This window comes from Rhipicephalus microplus, chromosome X (genome assembly GCF_043290135.1).
Source record: "Rhipicephalus microplus isolate Deutch F79 chromosome X, USDA_Rmic, whole genome shotgun sequence".
NCBI classification, from domain to species: Eukaryota; Metazoa; Arthropoda; class Arachnida; order Ixodida; family Ixodidae; genus Rhipicephalus; species Rhipicephalus microplus.
In genome coordinates, this window is record NC_134710.1 from 64,435,591 (window position 1) to 64,452,903 (window position 17,313).

The following is a 17,313-nucleotide window of genomic DNA, read 5'->3' on the forward strand; positions in this document are numbered from 1 at the left end:
CCATCGGCCTCTCTTCCCTTAGCTGTTCTTGTATCTCTTCCCACTGCAGCCTGTTCCTACCATCCTGCATGTTAATATATCATATGTCTGAATTGGCTCGGCGCTCGTGGCTACGTCTACTTATGCCCCGGACTCTACCTATCTTAGATATTGGTGCCACTTTGGAATCGTATCTGTCCATACCACCTGTCGAAGAGTCTCCCTGGTTGTTTTCCACGTTACTAGCTATCCTGCACCCCGAAGGGCTCACTTGCCCCCCAGAAAAAGCTACTGCGCGTCCTGCAAGTCGTCAACCCACTCCATGACCTAGCCGCCCATCGAAGTGAATTCTGTCTCGTTGAAAACCACCCCACCTATGCACCTCTCTGTTTGTTTCCACCACCTCAAAGCCTTTCTCTCGACTAATCCGCCATATCTCTTGGTTTGCGTTTACAACTGCTCTTTGCAGGTTGCTATCACGCACCGGTACCTCCGGTATCGTGCATATCACTACCTGTACCTTAGCAGAAGTGGCGCGCATGTCATCGACGCCTTTCGCCAGTGTGGTTGCTAGACCTGCTGTATCTTCATTTAAGACATCGTTTAAACCGCTTGAAATTATCACGAGGTTTCGTCTATCAGCTGTAGCTTTGAGTTTTGCGCTCGCTTGCCTCATGACTGCTTCAAGCTTGCGTCCTGGGAACGCCCCTACTGCAACCCTCTTGTCACCTCTTACCCTTTCTCTGATGGCTTCTGTGCATCGATTTAAATTCGAGTCCCCGGCGATTACATGCTGTGACTTCTCAGCTGGAGCGTCCTGCACCTGGGGGCTACTTGCACCTGTGACGCCGGCTGCTTTGTCCCCTCCCAGCCCCACCACTACCTCGCTGAAGCTGGGCCTTGGGACAATTGAACTGGCTAAACCTGATTTTTTCAAACTTGCTTGCTCTTTCTTCTCCACCGTTCTGGTTGCCGGTTCCCTACTGTTTTCTCTGTAGGCCGCTTCTTTGTTGAGCTTCGCTAGTGCTTCCTCGGCTGACTTCAGTCTTTCTCCCATTGCCCTCGTTTTCTCTTGCTCTGTCGCCAACGCAGTCTCGAGCTCGGCGATTCTCATCAGCAGTTCACTCTGGGCAACCGTCATTTTCTCCATTTTTTCCTCGACCTCACATTGCCTACACTTCGCGTCAGCCTCTTCTCCATCCGCTTCTACGCTTGGGTCCACTTTTAAACCGACTCCACATCCTGAAGACTTTACAGTCTTTTTAACCATGTTTTTCTGACACCAATTGTCTCTATACTCGATAATTACTAAACTCGAGCCCTGCACTACGAAAAAAAAAGAAGGTCTAAGCTCTACTACAAAAGTTTGCGTGTTCACTAATAGTCTCTGTCGCGAGCACTACCGCGCGGCGCTTGCTCAAAACTGAAGGCAGGCAACTCCGCTGGGAGCGCGAGCCATTCCCCAGGCATTGTTTAGAGGAGGCGTTGCTATGACGCAAACGTCCCCAAATTTCTTGCGCATGCGCAAAACGAGGGCTGCTCTTTAGTGGGCAACATTGTGCATCAATTTTTTGCTGCCAACATTGTAAACTTTGTGTAAGTTGGAAGGTCTCGTCCAAGGAGGATACATAAAACTTGCTGGAGTGGAAGGGGCGCTGTGCGAGTGAATCCAGCCGCCGCCATCTTGCCAGTGGCAAAAAGCGTGCTCAGTGCCATCGCGAGCTGCTGATTTCGTTCGTTCTTGTTTCACCTTGTCGGCATGTAAAAACAAATGGTTTACAATGGTTGCCTCTTGCGTCGTTTACGGATGCTCCAACAGGTTGAAAAAAGGTTGTGGCCTCACATTCCACCTGTACGTACACGAAAACGGCTTCGACATAGCTACAGTGTACTAGAATAGTAGACATAGCCATTCCGCGCTCGTTTCTAAAGGAAGCTATAGGAGAGACCCGCTGAAGTTTGCCCGGCGACGCCAGCGCTTGCCTTTCCCCTTCCAGAAAAAGCGCACAATAGGAGATTCTTCCGACCCTTCCGCTCCCTTTAGCTTCCATGTATTTGCGAAGCGCGCGCTGCTCGTGAAACGTTCCTCGTTCCGCGATGTCAACCCAACAGAAAAGGGGGAACTATTAATGCGTCGCCAACTATCACAATAACTATGCAAACATGAAGGGGTTGACTCCACCAGTGAAATTCTACCGATTCCCAAACCAATGGTACGAAACAAGCAGACGATGGGAATGGATTAAAGCAGTGCACTGAAAAAAGCAAGTAAACAATTTTTTCATAAAAATTAGCAGGAGCACAATGCATTGAAAATAACGGGTGTTAATTCCTGCGTCACCGTTCCTCTAATCTAACGAGTTACTAGGATATGCACGTCCCCATCTTAAAAGTATAAATTTTCAACATCCGTCTTTAGAGCACTGTTGAAAAATTGCGAAGAAATATTTTATGCTGCTTCTATTATTCGATATTGTTGGCGACGTAGTAGTTGAAGCTGTGTACACATGTGGTATTGGTGGCGTGTGGTTATATATTTTTTATATCTACGCAGCGCTGACGGAAGTGTGTGGTTGCCAAAAGCTTGGAGAATGATTTGTAGCAGACATTTTGTGGGAAACTGCAAAAATGACTCAAGTCTGCACCTTAATATGTGCTGACAGTGTTTCATGCGGCTTACAATAAACGGGCACCTCAAGCAGAAACGGCGCCGAGGTATGATAGGCAGTGCTGCGCATAACTATTTATGCATTTCAAACCATTTTCTGATGACTTTTGATTCCTCATTTCAAGCTCAGCGAGAATTCGTTCCGCGTATGCGCAATTATCAAGTAAAGCTAAAATAGGATTTTGATCAAACATGACACTTTCACACCACCACATTTTAAGAGTAAGATTGGAACGCGGTTAGTAATAGGCACATTGCTTTTTTGATAGTTTTCATACAAAGTAAAAATGATTCAAGCAACAGAGAATGCAAAAATGTTTAATCAATAAGTTTTCATACGTAGCTATTTCCATGAAGTTCTCGTATAAAATGTTTCTGTGCACACAGATGGACACAATTGCTAGTGTTTTTTAATGGGGCATTTTGCCATCGTACATGTTTTCATAGAGTTTGATTTCATATGCAGTACTTGTTTTATTTGCTGAATGTAAGGCGTATTCTACCCCTATAAAACGGGGGTGGAATCCTTCAGGACCCCAATAAAAGTTTTTCATCCATCCATCCAATGTAAGGCGTTACTAACAAGATCACGGAAAACCCTTAAACGTATACTCATTTTCAGACTTCTTGTACATTTTATACTTGAAGATGATAAAAAATATTAATATCTGGCGCACTACAGATATGCTCAATGTTGATCACCATACAATATCTGAACAAAAAAAAAAAACTCCAACGTATGAACGTTGTTGTGAACGGCACGATCTAATCTTTGCCACCACCTTATTTTGCTTTGGTAGAAGCGTCATTCTGTGAGGCCAGCCAGATCAGCACGAAATTCCGTGGAGCAGGCTGTGCCGCAAGGTATTGCTCAAGATGACCCAGCAATGCAAGATGAAGAGAACTCTGTTTTGCTCGATGTCACGCTTTCAAGTGATTTAGAATTGCTAGAGACGCCTCTCGCACCCACCGGTAATTTGCTTCACATCGGCTACATGGCTGAGCAGACGCTGCCCTTTTATCAAATTGCTCCCGCGAAAAAAAATCCTCAATTCCGGCGATCCTATTAAACGCGGGCAGAAGCGTATACACCATAACCGCGCGTGACGCGAAACTCTCAAAAACACGTGCAGAACGCGTGCGGCGTGCGAGCAAAGCAACGCGTTTTCAAGGCAGGTTGAAGGGGACAGCGAAAGGGTAAACACTCGAGTAAACAGCGCCAGGCTCTGCAGCGCCTCCCTCGGCGTGGGTCTCCCCTATAGCTGACGCGATCTAAGCGTGCAAAACATAACAGTTCAGATTTGTTTTACAGGTTTCCTAAAGATCCCGTAACGCGGAGCCTCTGGGAGTGGGCCGTTCGCCGTGAGAAGTAGAATGCGAAAGACTGAGAACACTTCGCTCTGTGCCCTTCGCGCCAGAGTGCTTTGACCACCTCTTTGACATTGAAGGGAAGCATGTGAAATGGGGTTATGAAGTGGCATTGAAGGAACTTCAACGTGAAGAAAGGTTGTGGCTCGGAAACAAACTTACGAAAGTCCACGTCCAATGAGAAAAGCAAGAAAATGAAAGTATGATATGCTGTACAACTGATCGAGTGCCTCAATTGCCGACGCTTTGGACTTCTGCGAACGAAAGCTAAAGCTGCCGCAATTCAAGGGTGCCAGCGCAGGATCTACGTTTATTAGAACTTTTGATCGCTTGTTTGACATCTTAAACTCCAGGAACCCGCTGGCAAGGTCGTACAAAGCGCCCCTTTGGCAGGGGAACGAAGCATTCTGGAAGTCGTTTTTTAGCGGAGACTCGAGCGTACATAAACGGGCTGAGAAATCCGGCAGTGAAAGAAGGACTGAAAAAAAAAAAAAACGGATTCATTGGTTTTTGGATACGCATGGCAAGCACGGAAAGAACGTTTGACAGACTTGTCAGCCAGGGTCAGCTGAAATACTTACTGACACACAAACTCAGTCAAGACTATGCCCAAAAATTCTTTGAATCAATAAGTGGATGATGCGGCCATAACAACCCAACAGCTTCGCAGTTTATGGCTGCATACAAGCGTCTATTGGTTCAGACGGAAGTCACGTCTTCAAGTTCTGGACACTGCTCCCAAGATGTTCTCTCCGTATTGAATGCAACGACTCCTGCAGTCATGGTAGATCCAAGAAGCAATCTCACTGACATGCGCAAGGCCCCAGTCCTGCAGCCCGATGATCACGACAATACACATCGCATTGACTAGCCCGAAAGCTTTTCTGTTTTTGTCGGTTCCGTGGTGCCATACATAGCAGGCTTCATTGTTCGACAGGTCGAACTGCAACTACCTGTGAAAAGTGCATAGCAGCCATGCACTCAAATGAGCTGACACCTTTAATTAAATGTAAGAGGCGAGGTGGTCTTGTTTCACCGTCGCGAGATGTCATTAGCCTCTGTAAAGAAGTCGAGGACTGAGGCGGCTATAGGCTGAATGTGATTCCATCACAACGGTGAAGTCAAGAGCAAAACACCTCATCCTGAAAGTTCTATGAGCTTCCTCCGAGAAAAACTGGTTCCATAAACTAGAGCAACACGTCCTAGACTTTCATACGCTTGATAATCAGGTTTACAGTTTGTGCAGGCAAATCGCCGAACAATACGTAAAAGTGAGGATACAACACATGACGAAGGAAAAAAAAAAACGAAAATCGGTCAAAAGTAAGGTGGGACCACTTTTGACAAGGGCAATGATTTTCAACCACCAGTAGGGCAGCTATGTTTTCGATGATGTGTTTGCTTATAGGCATCGCTATTTAATGCATATGCACTTTAATTGAGTTCTCTACATGCCACTTGGCTGCGTACAAGTCACAATAAACATTTACAACCAGAATTACTTGTTTTGTTTGATTTGTGGGGTTTAACGTCCCAAAACCACTATTTGATTATGAGAGACGCCGTAGTGGAGGGCTCCGGAAATTTTGACCAACTGGGGTTCTTTAACGTGCAATTACTTGTTTTCGTTGCTCAATAAACACACGAGTCACTTCACCCGCAGCGCGATGAAGCATAAATTTGAAGCGCTCGGCTCTTTTCTGCCACTGGCAACATGGCCGCCGCACGCTCGGCGCGGCTTCACCACAGAACACCTACCAGTTCCACCTCTCTCCCGTAGCGGCGCATAGGCGGCTTCCACTCCAGCAAGTTTTATGTATCGTCTCTATTCTTACAGTGTTCTAGAATAATATACTATTCTGTCGGTTAACAACATGGCGCCGAAAGCTAGGTTTCAAGATGGTAAGAGAACCAGTTATTTCTTAAGTTGTCGTTATTTGTCGGCATGGAACCGTTTCCAGCCTTGCGCAGAGCTGTGGCGAGCTACCTTTGTCATACTGAGGATGACTTGGTCTCCGTATAAGTTCTTCAAGCTCGGATGTGAATTGTTAGCTAAGTTTTTTATTATTTTTGGCGGCACTGTTGTATGCGACGTTCCCGCAAGATCGCCGCGTTACTTTTTTTTTATTGTGTCGTACCTCTCAGTTGTTGAGCGCAGCAGTGGGCTTTAATACTTGTTGACCTTTCTTTTTCTTTTCTAGGTGAGAAGGTTCTGTGCTTTCACGGGCCTCTGTTGTACGAAGCAAAGGTGAGTGCTTTTTACGTCTGCTGGCCTTTTGATCTACATCATAGGAGCCACGCCCTTCGTTTGATTTCTGTTACAGTGCATCAAGGCCCAGGTTAAAGACAAGCAAACCAAGTACTTTATTCACTACAGTGGCTGGAACAAAAAGTAAGAACACTCACGATCGATAACATAGGACCAGCCTCTTGCGCAAGCCACGTGAGTGAGTACAAGTTTACAATGGTCCAGTGCAACCTCAGCGCCTACACTGGAGATGGAGCTGCGTTTGTTGCACTGCGCGCGGACCCCGTGTAGTACGGTCACAATCCGCCTACTTATGCAGGGAGAGAGACGCGCGCATCGCATTCCATTCGGACCGACCCTGCCTCGATATTGCTTTCTTTTTTATCCGATAGGCTGTGCGTTCTTAGGCTGCAGCCACAATGGAAAATTTGACTGTTGTAAAGTTGTAGTCACTCATTCACGTGGCTTGCGCCATCCAGGCGATCCCGACGTTGTAAATAGCATCCACATTTACCCTGAAGCAGTCGGGAAGACACGAACGTTCTACATTGTAGTTTACTTGAAGAGGGGCGGTTTGGTTTATCAAATCTAAAATGAAAAAAAAAAGAGCCATCAATGCAGTCTGCGATGAGACTCCAAAGCGGTTGTGTGACAAGGGTGTCAATGAGAACATGCTGTCACATGCTGTAATCTTCGATAAGCCATCACCGCGAACACTCAGCAATGCAGTCTTATGAGGCCATCCAGAAGAGTTAGTAGACGGCGGCCCTGCATACAAAAACATGCGTCGGATATAACTTATAATGTTGGAAGTCGAACACTCGGATATACTGAAGGAAGCATATGAATAGACATGCCTGTAGATAAACACTTCCACTGCTCATTGTGAAGCATTTGCAGTCTCAAACAGACATAGGAGTGTCAGTAACACAACCACCTGGATCTTGCAGCATGTGTGAAAGCAGAACATCGCTAAGACGCCTTTGCTATATTTTATGTATCATTTTTCTTGGTTGCCCTATACCTTGATAATCCTCTTTTTTTTTTTTTTCATAAAAGCATCAGTATATTTCCGGCATAAAACACATCAAATCACTCACCAGCATTTACCTGACTCTATCACAATTTCAGTTGGGACGAGTGGGTTCCTGAAAGCCGTGTACTCAAGTTCAATGATGTTAATCTCCAAAAGCAAAAGGAACTCGAGAAGGCACACCTGTAAGCATTGCGTTGTTTTTTGCTACTATATTGCGTTGCCTTACGTGCAGGAAGCATGTTCTGCCTATTTTGCAGTGTGCTTGCAGATGTTAGTGCATGCGTGCCGTATTCGGCTGAACATCTAAACTCCCTGTAAAAAGCACATACGCTGAAAGCTGCTATATACACCACTTTTGTTTGCCAGCTGCATTTGATGGGTTATATAGTGGTTCCGATATGTGCACCTGTGCATCCCTTCAAATCACTCTGCTTGTGCTGACTAGTACGTACAGTTGTATGTCTGTTACACCTCACTGAGTATCTACTAAGGGCCAAAGTTTCAGGGCCAGATTTAATGGCAGCAAAATTTAGTTCAGGCAGTTTTTTGTTTCGCACAAATGTCCACTGAATACATTTATATATAATAGATTTCGACATACCAATACCTTGCTCCGTGACTTCAGCTTTAATTAATTAACTCTGAGTGCTCTCGATTATTTTGTAGTGTTATAAAGCGAACGATCCTTTTCAAGGAGTAGTGCATGTGTAATTATGTGCCGAAGCATATGCCCCAATTTTAAAAGTCTTCGTTGGTCGTTTTTCTGTGTCTTCCCTTGCACTGTAATCACTCTCGGAACGGAATACCAACTGGACCATACCGACACTTTGCTTCAAAAAGTCAAGCTTTGACTTTCATTTTCTTTTCTTGTACAGAAACCACTATGAAAAGATTAACCGCAGATTTTCCAAAAAAGTAATTTAGTGGTCTGAATTGGTTTATTACATGGATTCAGCATCCCTCTAAGGGGCATTTATAGGGACTAGCATCACCAGGACTTTTGTAATCATGCTTTTATAACTAGTGAATTTACAGTTCTTGAAACATTGCTCGAGTATGTACAGCCAGTGGCAGAACTTTGTAGTACGCAGAAGCTGCGAAATATTTTGTCAGGACTACTGTATACCACAAAATGTGGAAGCATTACATCAGTCCACGGCAAAAGTGGTAAATGTGGTACAGAACTGTGGGCTTCGTGCATTCAATGCAAAGTGCTTGTCCTTTTCTTCTGTGTCTACATTCCAAGAACTTCTGTGATTATGTTCAGAGTTAAAAGGCTTTATGAAATGGTACTTATAGTAAGCTTTCACCACTTGTATCGCAAAGGGTTGAGTATCTCATTTGCAGTTATTGTGAAGCCAGCAATCTCTTAAAAGAGCACTGACACAAAATTTTGAAGGCAAGATAATGAGTGATATAGATTTATGGGGAGACATACACAATATCTATGTAATGACAAGGACAAATACAGTTTAGAACATATTTAAAATCAATCTTAAATTGCATGCTGCATGACTGAGTGAGATGCTGATCTCCTCACGATGCCAACATCAATGTGGCAGCAATGTATACAAACCTATGTCACAAGTTTGTATTGGATGGTTGCTTGCGCTACCTGCGATTTTCTTCCTCCGCGCCTGCATCTTTGCATGGGCTGGCTGTCAGCGCAGCGCCCAGGTCACTGTCTTGCGTGGTCACATGATCAGCTGTGTTTACCTTGCTGCTGGAACAGCTGCTGCCTAGCTCGGTGCTCTGCGACTGGGCACTCTAAAAACTATCTCTAAATAAATGCTCACACTCATGAAAATGAGGTTTCCAACCGTGATAAGTGCGCTGTAAGCTGTCTATTGCAAAAAATGATACTACTAATAAAAGAAGAAGAAGGTGCAAAATTTTTGTGTTGTTTTCTTTCAGTACGTGGGTGCTTTTGTGCACTCGTAAAATTACTATACTACTGTTAGAATGTTGTCCTAATGGCTATTTGCATCTTGTTATGTCATATTAGTGGCGTGACACTGTAAGTCCATGCCATGCTAATCTTGGTCACATGTGGGACTGTTATTGGCATGTATTAGCATGACTAGTGTAGACTCTTGCATTCTTCGCTATAAATATTGCACTTTTTTTTTGTGGGGCTTTGCAAATAGTAGTACTTTTGGGGTAGATTTGCCAATAGTAGGCTTTTACCAGCAATGCTCTTTCATAGCAAACTCACAGTATTGTGGCACATAATCTAAGGCACACTGCAGAAATGCTTTCTGATGACCGCAGCTGAGTTTAATTAACATTAACCAAAGGAACTTAGAATTGTGCAGTTTTACGCCTGCATGTGCCATGCTAGCAGCCAGGGAATACTTGTGGGAAACGCACAAATGCCTTCTATGATGTACTTTTACTACAACATGAAGCACATCTTGGTGCAGGTACATAGAAAAAATGTAGAATAATCATACGTACACAAATATTTTATTCAGATTGCATTGACACCGTCACTAAATTTAGGCTATAGATTAAGTTTGATCTAGTGTGCATGTGATCAAGTGTACAGTCTGTTTCACACTTGGGGGAAATCTCGTTGTGCGTAGCATCGCGTTGGAAGTCGTGCGCCGTAAGCAGCTCACGCGTGCACAGACGCTTGAGGGACATTGTGTTGAACATTTGAACCGCGTTGCTGGCTACGGCAGCGCGTGCTGGCTGCATTGTCAGGTAGTGGGTGAATTTCAGCGTTGCTGCTGGAACTGGGCTGATATTTCTCATCATGTCACAGTACCCCTCACTACTGTCCAAAATGAGTGCTGACATCGCTTCCGTTGGGGTCATGTTGGGGTATTGAGGGAAGTTCGAAGCTTCATGCGTGCGTTTCGGCGCCGGCAAGTGAGTGCTGCCTCAAGTAATAAAATGTCAGTTAGTAGAAGCACATTCAGTTGGTTTCTTCAACCTACAGCATTCTTAAACTCATTCTCATTTGTTTTACTGTGTTGAAGGCGCATAGCTGCACGGCAGTCACTGTCGAGTGCTTCGTTTTCTTTTTTGGCATTAAATAAATGCCACGCGCGGTATGTGCTTATCATGGTATTCTCCGTTGCAGCATACTGTGGTTCACACACAAAGAAAAAAATATTCGTGAATGCACTCGGTACCATGGCGTTATGAAAAAGCATGCAGCATATGCTGTGAAACCCTGTTTCTGGAACCCCATTATTGCCAATGAAGGCTGAGAGGTTGGCATCGCACAACGTTTAATACAGAATATCGGCCTAGTTCCCACAGCAGTGATGAAATCGGCAGGCTGCCCGACATCGTGGCCAGCGCGCACCGCTGTTGCAGACAATGCGGTTCAGTAGCCCGCCCCTCAAGTGTCTGAGCTTGCACGAGCTGCTGATGGCACGCGTCTGCAGTGCTGGTCGCATCACAACGCAATGCCCACTGAGATTTCCCCTGAGTGTGAAAGAGACTGTACATGAGAACCCATTACAGCATCCATGGCTCCTGAGCATTTACTAATTTTACTTGTTTATGCACTTGCACACTAAGCAATTGTGATAAATTCATGATTGAAAATTTTCCATCTGTCTTCAGTGCGCTTCAACAAAAATTTTCAATCATGAACATTATCCAACTAGCCCAACTTGCCACCTTGCTGATAAATTCAGTATTTAGTCAGTGGAATATGGCGACATTTACTAGTCAATAAAAGGCTCAGTTTGTGCAGAGGATTATTATCAATAAAATAAAACAGCACAGAGTTAAATACTTTGCTGTATATTTCTAAAACCAAAAATATTTCCTCTTTATTGAAACTGGAAAAAAAATTTGACTAGGTTCCTGGACTTAGCTGTGGGGCTAGATCATTTGGAACTTCATAAGTGTGTTAATTTAGTAACTGGTGCTCAGTTTCCTTGTGCAACTATGGTTGCGGGATAACTATGGTTTGGCTGCGGTTAGCATTTGGCTGCAACTAACACGTCAATAAATTGCTCACTATGTATTCTGTGACTACTGACTTGTAGTGCACTTTACAAGCTTGGAAAATTGACAAGGTTGCAAGTGGCAGCTTACTAGAAGTAGTGCAGACACTTGCACACCCATTCTGGCTCAGCATTAGTGTTATCACTGAGCTTAAATGTGCATTGTTGTGTGTTTTGTTGCTTTTTGTTTTTCGGTCATAGGGCTTTTTCACCCCATCATTGTGTGTATGTGTGCGTGTTTTTTTGTTTCTCGGGTTGCTCAGGTCCTCAGCCTCTCATTCGCACTCTGCTTTGTAAGTACCACCCTCCCCCTCACTCCATTCGCAGTCACCCTTGCTAGCTGGCTGCCCACTTTGCCTTGCTATAGTCTGCTTCTGAGATGCCAATACAAGCTCTAAATTTCAGTGTCAGGCACACCTACCGCAATGAAAATATTAGCATCAATATTTCACGAAAGCCATGTGTGTGAGCAGGAGAGCTGCAGGGGCTGTCTTGTGCACTTGCCTGTAGATTGCATAGCGCAACTGATCGACATGAAACAATTAAGATGCATAACAAAGCACTTAATGAAGCACTTTGTTGTATGTACATCTTTCTTGTGTCCCGATAATCAGTTGCGCTCTACAATATGCTGTCACGCTCCACTAACAAGCCCAGTCTTCAACTTTAGCTACCTGCCTGGAGGTGTAGATGTTTTGACTGTAAGAGCAATATTTATTCTGTAGTGCAAACAAAACAGGATGTGAAGATCAAGGTGATAAAGAGATTTTCCAAATTGATTAAGTTAACACACAGTTTTCACGTTGTGTTTTCCGCACCCAAGAATATTGTTCACTTCTCTGAGCATTCTTTGTATGTCATTTGGCTTTTCTGTTTCCTTTGTGCCGCATGGGGAGTTTAACATGCGTAATGTTTATTGATGCTGAAAAATAACGTCACATGGCACATGATAAAAAATTGAGCTTCAGCGCTAATTCTCGAACCTGCTGTGTTCTCACTAATGTTGGTCTCTTGGAGGTGTTATGAGTTTTCACTTCCTCGAAGCTGGCAAGGAACATCACTTATTTCTGAGGCCATTTGGCGGTTTTGCTATCTTAAGGCCTAATGAGATGCACCCACATAGATACATCATGCCATTAGACGTGTCTGCAACAAGGTGCGAGGTGGTGTCCAGTAATTTAATGGTTTTTAAAAGTAATTGCATCTGCAAGTGCTTGTTCTCCTAGCAAATCATTCATATAGGGTGGCCACAGCAGTTGCATTTCCACGGCATTGAATGTGTTGCAATGCGCATGTATCATTGCACTGCATCGGGTGCACATTAAAGGACCCCAAGTGGTCGAAATCATTCTAGAGTCTCTCGTCCCCCCACCTTTTACCTGGGAGAATCAATTTTTCATCAAAGGCTTCAACTGTCATCAATTGTATCTCATTGTCTCTCTTACATGAAAACCAAGGAGGGCACAAAGAAAATATTTGGTTGCCAGCTCACATAATTTAGCAATCGAGTTCAGTTGATCTATAATTTAAGTTCCTGTAAGATTATTGCTACATCTAATTTAGAATAGCTTATATTTAGAGCTTGTATTGGTAGACACTCGTAAAAAGTTCCTAAAGTTAAGAGTGCATGCTGAAAGTTTGTGCATGTTAGAATGAATTACTTAAGCGATGTCGTGAGGTATTGTAAAATTTCATGTCAACGTAGCTTTCGTCTGCTTGTCATAATAATGCGGACATACTGACAGAATTTGGCTTGGGCCCTTCTTTCAAAGAATTAGATACCAAAGTGACAAGTTCAGTTGTGCCTGCAAAAACTCACACACTCATAATTGTAGAGGGCATATGTGCAGTTGTGGACATGTTAAATGTGAGAACTAGTTTGATATGACCCCAGTGGCATTGCATTACAGAGCAGTGCTGTGGACACTGGATACCAGCAGTCATGGCCGCACTCCAATAGGTGTGGAGTCCAGCTTGTATTGGGAGTACTGACAGTTAGGCGAATTGGTACTTGTTCATGATGAGTGTGGAACACGAGACGAGGATTTGTGGTGTATTTTTCTTGCGTGCATTTCTGTGGTGCATTCAGTATGGCTCTGCTTGTATGCTTAGTCTGACTCGTATATTATCATTGGCAGCTGGACAAGCAGCAGTGCATGATTATGCCCTCAGCGTATCGCTCACAGAAGGCATTCTACTGTGTAATTTTTTCTGCTTTGCATTTAGTCTGTCCACAGCTGTGCATTGCGATTCACTCGGTGATGCAAAGTCATGTTGTGCCATACGGTGCTCTCGTTGCAATGTTCCAAGCACTCTGCATTCCCACCAAGGCCGTGCTTTTCTTGCCCTCCTCTTTCTTAGTGTTTTATTTTTTTTTTCTTGCTTCAGCCTTTTCCGATTTATGTCTTGTTCAGCATAACTTGCACAAATTCGCAATAAAAGCCAATATAAGCTTTGCCATGTATGTGCATTCTGTCAAGTGGCAGAACAATGCTGAATGTTAAGACAACAGTAACAATTACAAACCATATGCTTTACTAAGCACCAACCATCAGAGGGAGGTAGTTGCTCTCTATTTTAATCCCTGTGTTTACTTAAACTGTTGTGTACCTACAGTAACTAATTGCTCAGGCCTCTTGTTCCATATGTGAGCACGCTCTTTCTAATATGACACAAGTGCTGTATTAGAAATAAGAACATGTTAATTTCATCACGAAAATGTAGCATCTATGTCACTCATCTCCGTAGAAATGAGCTGTGGCAGCCAACATATTGCATAGAACAAAAAGCAGAATTTAAAATTTTTGCATACACCTCGCTGCTTCATGATTTAGTGTTGTGCTGCAGATGAGGATGAGAAAGGGACTACAGGACAGGTGGTGCACGAACCCACAAGTGGTTTATTCACATTTTGCAAAGTGTCAGGTAGGATGGATGAGGTGGAGGGCAGCACATCACAAAAAGACTAAATGTAAACAAAGATAATTCACGCATATGGCAAATGCCATTGTGTATGTCACATTCTTGAAATTTTCCACAATTTCTGGGTCACCACATAGTTAGCCCATGGTGGTGGTGAAGACGTTAGGGAGATAAAGAAAAGCCCTTTTTATCATAGCTGCAAAACAGGAATGTATCAGTACACTCTTATCGCTCTTAAAACTGGCAGAAATAAAATTTGTTGAAAGTGACATATGCGGAAAGTTTGTCTGTGCTTATGATGGCATATGCAAGATGTGTGCATTATCTTTGTTTACCTTTATTTAGTTTTTTTGTGATGACCCCATCTATCATATCAGATTGTTAACCTATATTTAACACTTTGCAAGATGTGAATAAACCAGTTGTGAGTTTGCGCACCACCTATTTTGCATTCGCTTTTTTACCCTAGTCTCATCATTCGGAGTGCAAAAAGAAATCAATTAGCCCAATTCATCGCTCTGATGACTCAGAAAATTGACATGAGTGCTAACTAAAACTCGTGCGTCCACTACTTTCAGGAGCTAGAAATTTTTTTCTTGATCAGTGTTATTAGCGAGGATGACAAGACTAGGATGAGTGACACCTTGCTGCTAACACCGATTTGCAAAACATTTTCCAAGACCTGAAAGTAGTGGATGCAAGAGTCTAATTTAACACACGTGGCAATTATCTGAGTTACACACGACAATGGAATGAAGATGTGTCGTTCTTATGCAACCTATACCCTTCGACACAACCTTTGTTAGTAAGGTGTACCCTCCAACGAGCTAAACAGTTTTGTGTAGTTTTTATTAATGTGCATACTTTTGATAAGCTAAATTTCAAGACAGCTACACTTCACAACTCATGGAGGTATAAGGGCTTCAATACAGGTAAAACTTTCAGATCTCGTCGACAGTGAATAACAACGGACTGCCAAAAAGAAAAGAAAAATGAAGGTTCATGTTTACCAACGTTCTGCATTGCTTTCCAGAAAGGGGAAAAAGAACAAATCTACTAAACCAAAAAAAGAGGTAGAGAGGGAACGCTGTACAACTCCGTCCTTAGAAAAGCCCCAGAAACAGAAAGGTATGTGTTAAGGCTCTTTTGTCTGCTTTGCACAGTTCTCATGGAATAGAAACACTAATTTAGGTTTAAGTAGCACCTATAGTCGGGTGCACGCCTATACCTGTGTTTACTTGTGTCGGGAACACTATTGGCTCATACACTTATATCAGTGTCTACATCACTTTTTGTGGCTAGGTTGCAGCAATACAACATGGTTGTCTCAAACGGTTCCACATACCACTTGTTGCATTTGAAGTTATGATGTCACATGTCATATATTGAGCATTATACGTAGGCTATTCACTTTGCTCCTTTTTTTTTTTTTGGATTGCGTGAAATTTTCTCCACACACCGTGGATATTTGTAACTTGGTTATTCTGCTCGTAGAATGCCTTGTTCGAAAAATCAGTTATGAGAAAGCACGACGGGGAAAGGAGGTTCGTGGAGGTAAAAAGTAACTTTTTCATAAATGTTCCTTGGCCTAGCAGGCCACTGCAGAGCTGTTCTTTTGATGTTTCATGATCATGTGCTGGAAGTTGTCAATATGCCATTACGCTGTGATATGCTTGCCTTGTTAGCTCAGGTGGTAAGGCAAGTGTCTTAGTAATGCCTAGGGGGCTAAATTCTAAACCAAGATGAATTGTAACAGCAAAGCTGTAAATCAAATTACAGAGATGGCAGTGGTGTTGCTAAACAAGTTGCTGCGCCATTGGCTAGCAACTGCCGAGCTTAGCACGTGCCCTACCGACTGTCGAATCATAGCAATGGCAGTGTTGCTGAAAAAAAAAATAGTCACTTTGTTGCCTAGCAACGACTGAGCACAGCACGTGCTCTGTGATGGAGACCGCTGCATGGCGTCTTATGGCAATCTGAAGCCATGGGATGCAGAGCATAGCTCGAGTGACGCCATGCAAAGTTGTGTTCTGTGATGGAGACCAACGTGCATAGCGTCCCATAGCAGTTTAAAGCCGTGGACATGAAGAGAGAAAACTAGATAGAAAAAGGAAGCAAGCATTGAGACCAGATACTGCACCGTCTGACCAAGCCGCACGTGCACGTTAGCCAGCCACGGCCATTGATGTAGATGTGTGATAACTCCACGCTACAGTGCATTGCCTGGCTGTGCCTGACTATGCAGAGACAGCCATGGGATGCCTTAAAATACTGCGTACTCTCAAGCAGATGACTCGCATTTCGAAGCTAGATGTGACGATTGACTGTGAGTACAAGCTGCACCCATGCTTCGCTCAGCCAGGCTTTGCGCGGCTTAGTGCAAACTTCCTGATTTTGTCAATCTTTCATTATTGATTAACCCATTTGCTGAGAAATCCGTGTGCACTTTTTTGTATGTTTGTGCTACAAATGGGTAGATGACAGTTTTTGTTATTTTTTACGAGTTGTTTGCTATGGTGGCATTTGGCTTAATCTGCGCATGAGGAGGCTTCAGTTTCCACGTCAAAGTGCTTCACTTGTCATGTGAACAGGTGCTGCAGCGACGGCGGCAGCTGCTTCCCACCAGCCAACTGCTAGTCAGGCTTCAGAGTCTGGTGGCGAAAGCCAGAGAAAGAAACGAAGCCGTCTGGACCCCCATGTTGAGCCGGTGAGATATTCTAACCACACTCTCTTTAAACTTTGAGGTGTGGAAAAACTTCAGCGTCAGCTAGCCATTGAAGTCCAAGCAGTCATGGATAGAACTGCTCCTTAAATCTCGAAAGAAGCTCCATTGTGAAATTTAATTTTGGATGTGTAGTGTTTTGCATTGTGATAAGTTGTTGCAGCATTAGCCTACATTTTTGATGGAGCCATAAGTGTATAATTACTATAATGCATGTATAGATTCATGGTAGCTGTGCTAAAGGATTTTTCCTCTAAAGGAGGAAGCGTTCTTGTCCCGAGTAGAGATCAAGGTGCGGATACCAGAGGAACTGAAGCCATGGCTTGTAGATGACTGGGACCTTATCACAAGACAAAAAAAGGTAATGGCTTATTACTTTACTGCATCGGACAGCTTTCATTG

The 17,313-nt window shown here is 43.6% G+C and overlaps 1 protein-coding gene across 8 annotated transcripts in view; it reads left to right on the forward strand.

The window, feature by feature from the left end:
* The first annotated feature begins 5,709 nt into the window (after positions 1-5,709).
* Positions 5,710-17,313, forward strand: part of LOC119176713 (mortality factor 4-like protein 1) — a 66,209-nt gene continuing 54,605 nt past the window's right edge. For 3 of the 8 annotated variants that reach the window (XR_012886787.1, XR_012886788.1, XM_075876995.1), the window contains exons 1-8: positions 5,710-5,917; positions 6,217-6,263; positions 6,340-6,407; positions 7,395-7,481; positions 11,531-11,560; positions 15,223-15,317; positions 16,781-16,896; positions 17,171-17,272. Coding sequence is in view for 6 of the 8 variants with exons in the window: in XM_075876995.1 (XP_075733110.1) it covers positions 5,890-5,917; positions 6,217-6,263; positions 6,340-6,407; positions 7,395-7,481; positions 11,531-11,560; positions 15,223-15,317; positions 16,781-16,896; positions 17,171-17,272 (573 nt within the window). In the remaining 2 variants the exon portion in view is untranslated. The remainder of the gene's footprint in view (positions 5,918-6,216; positions 6,264-6,339; positions 6,408-7,394; positions 7,482-11,530; positions 11,561-15,222; positions 15,318-16,780; positions 16,897-17,170; positions 17,273-17,313) is intronic. The other 5 variants (XM_075876991.1, XM_075876992.1, XM_075876994.1 and 2 more) reach the window with 4 other exon arrangements.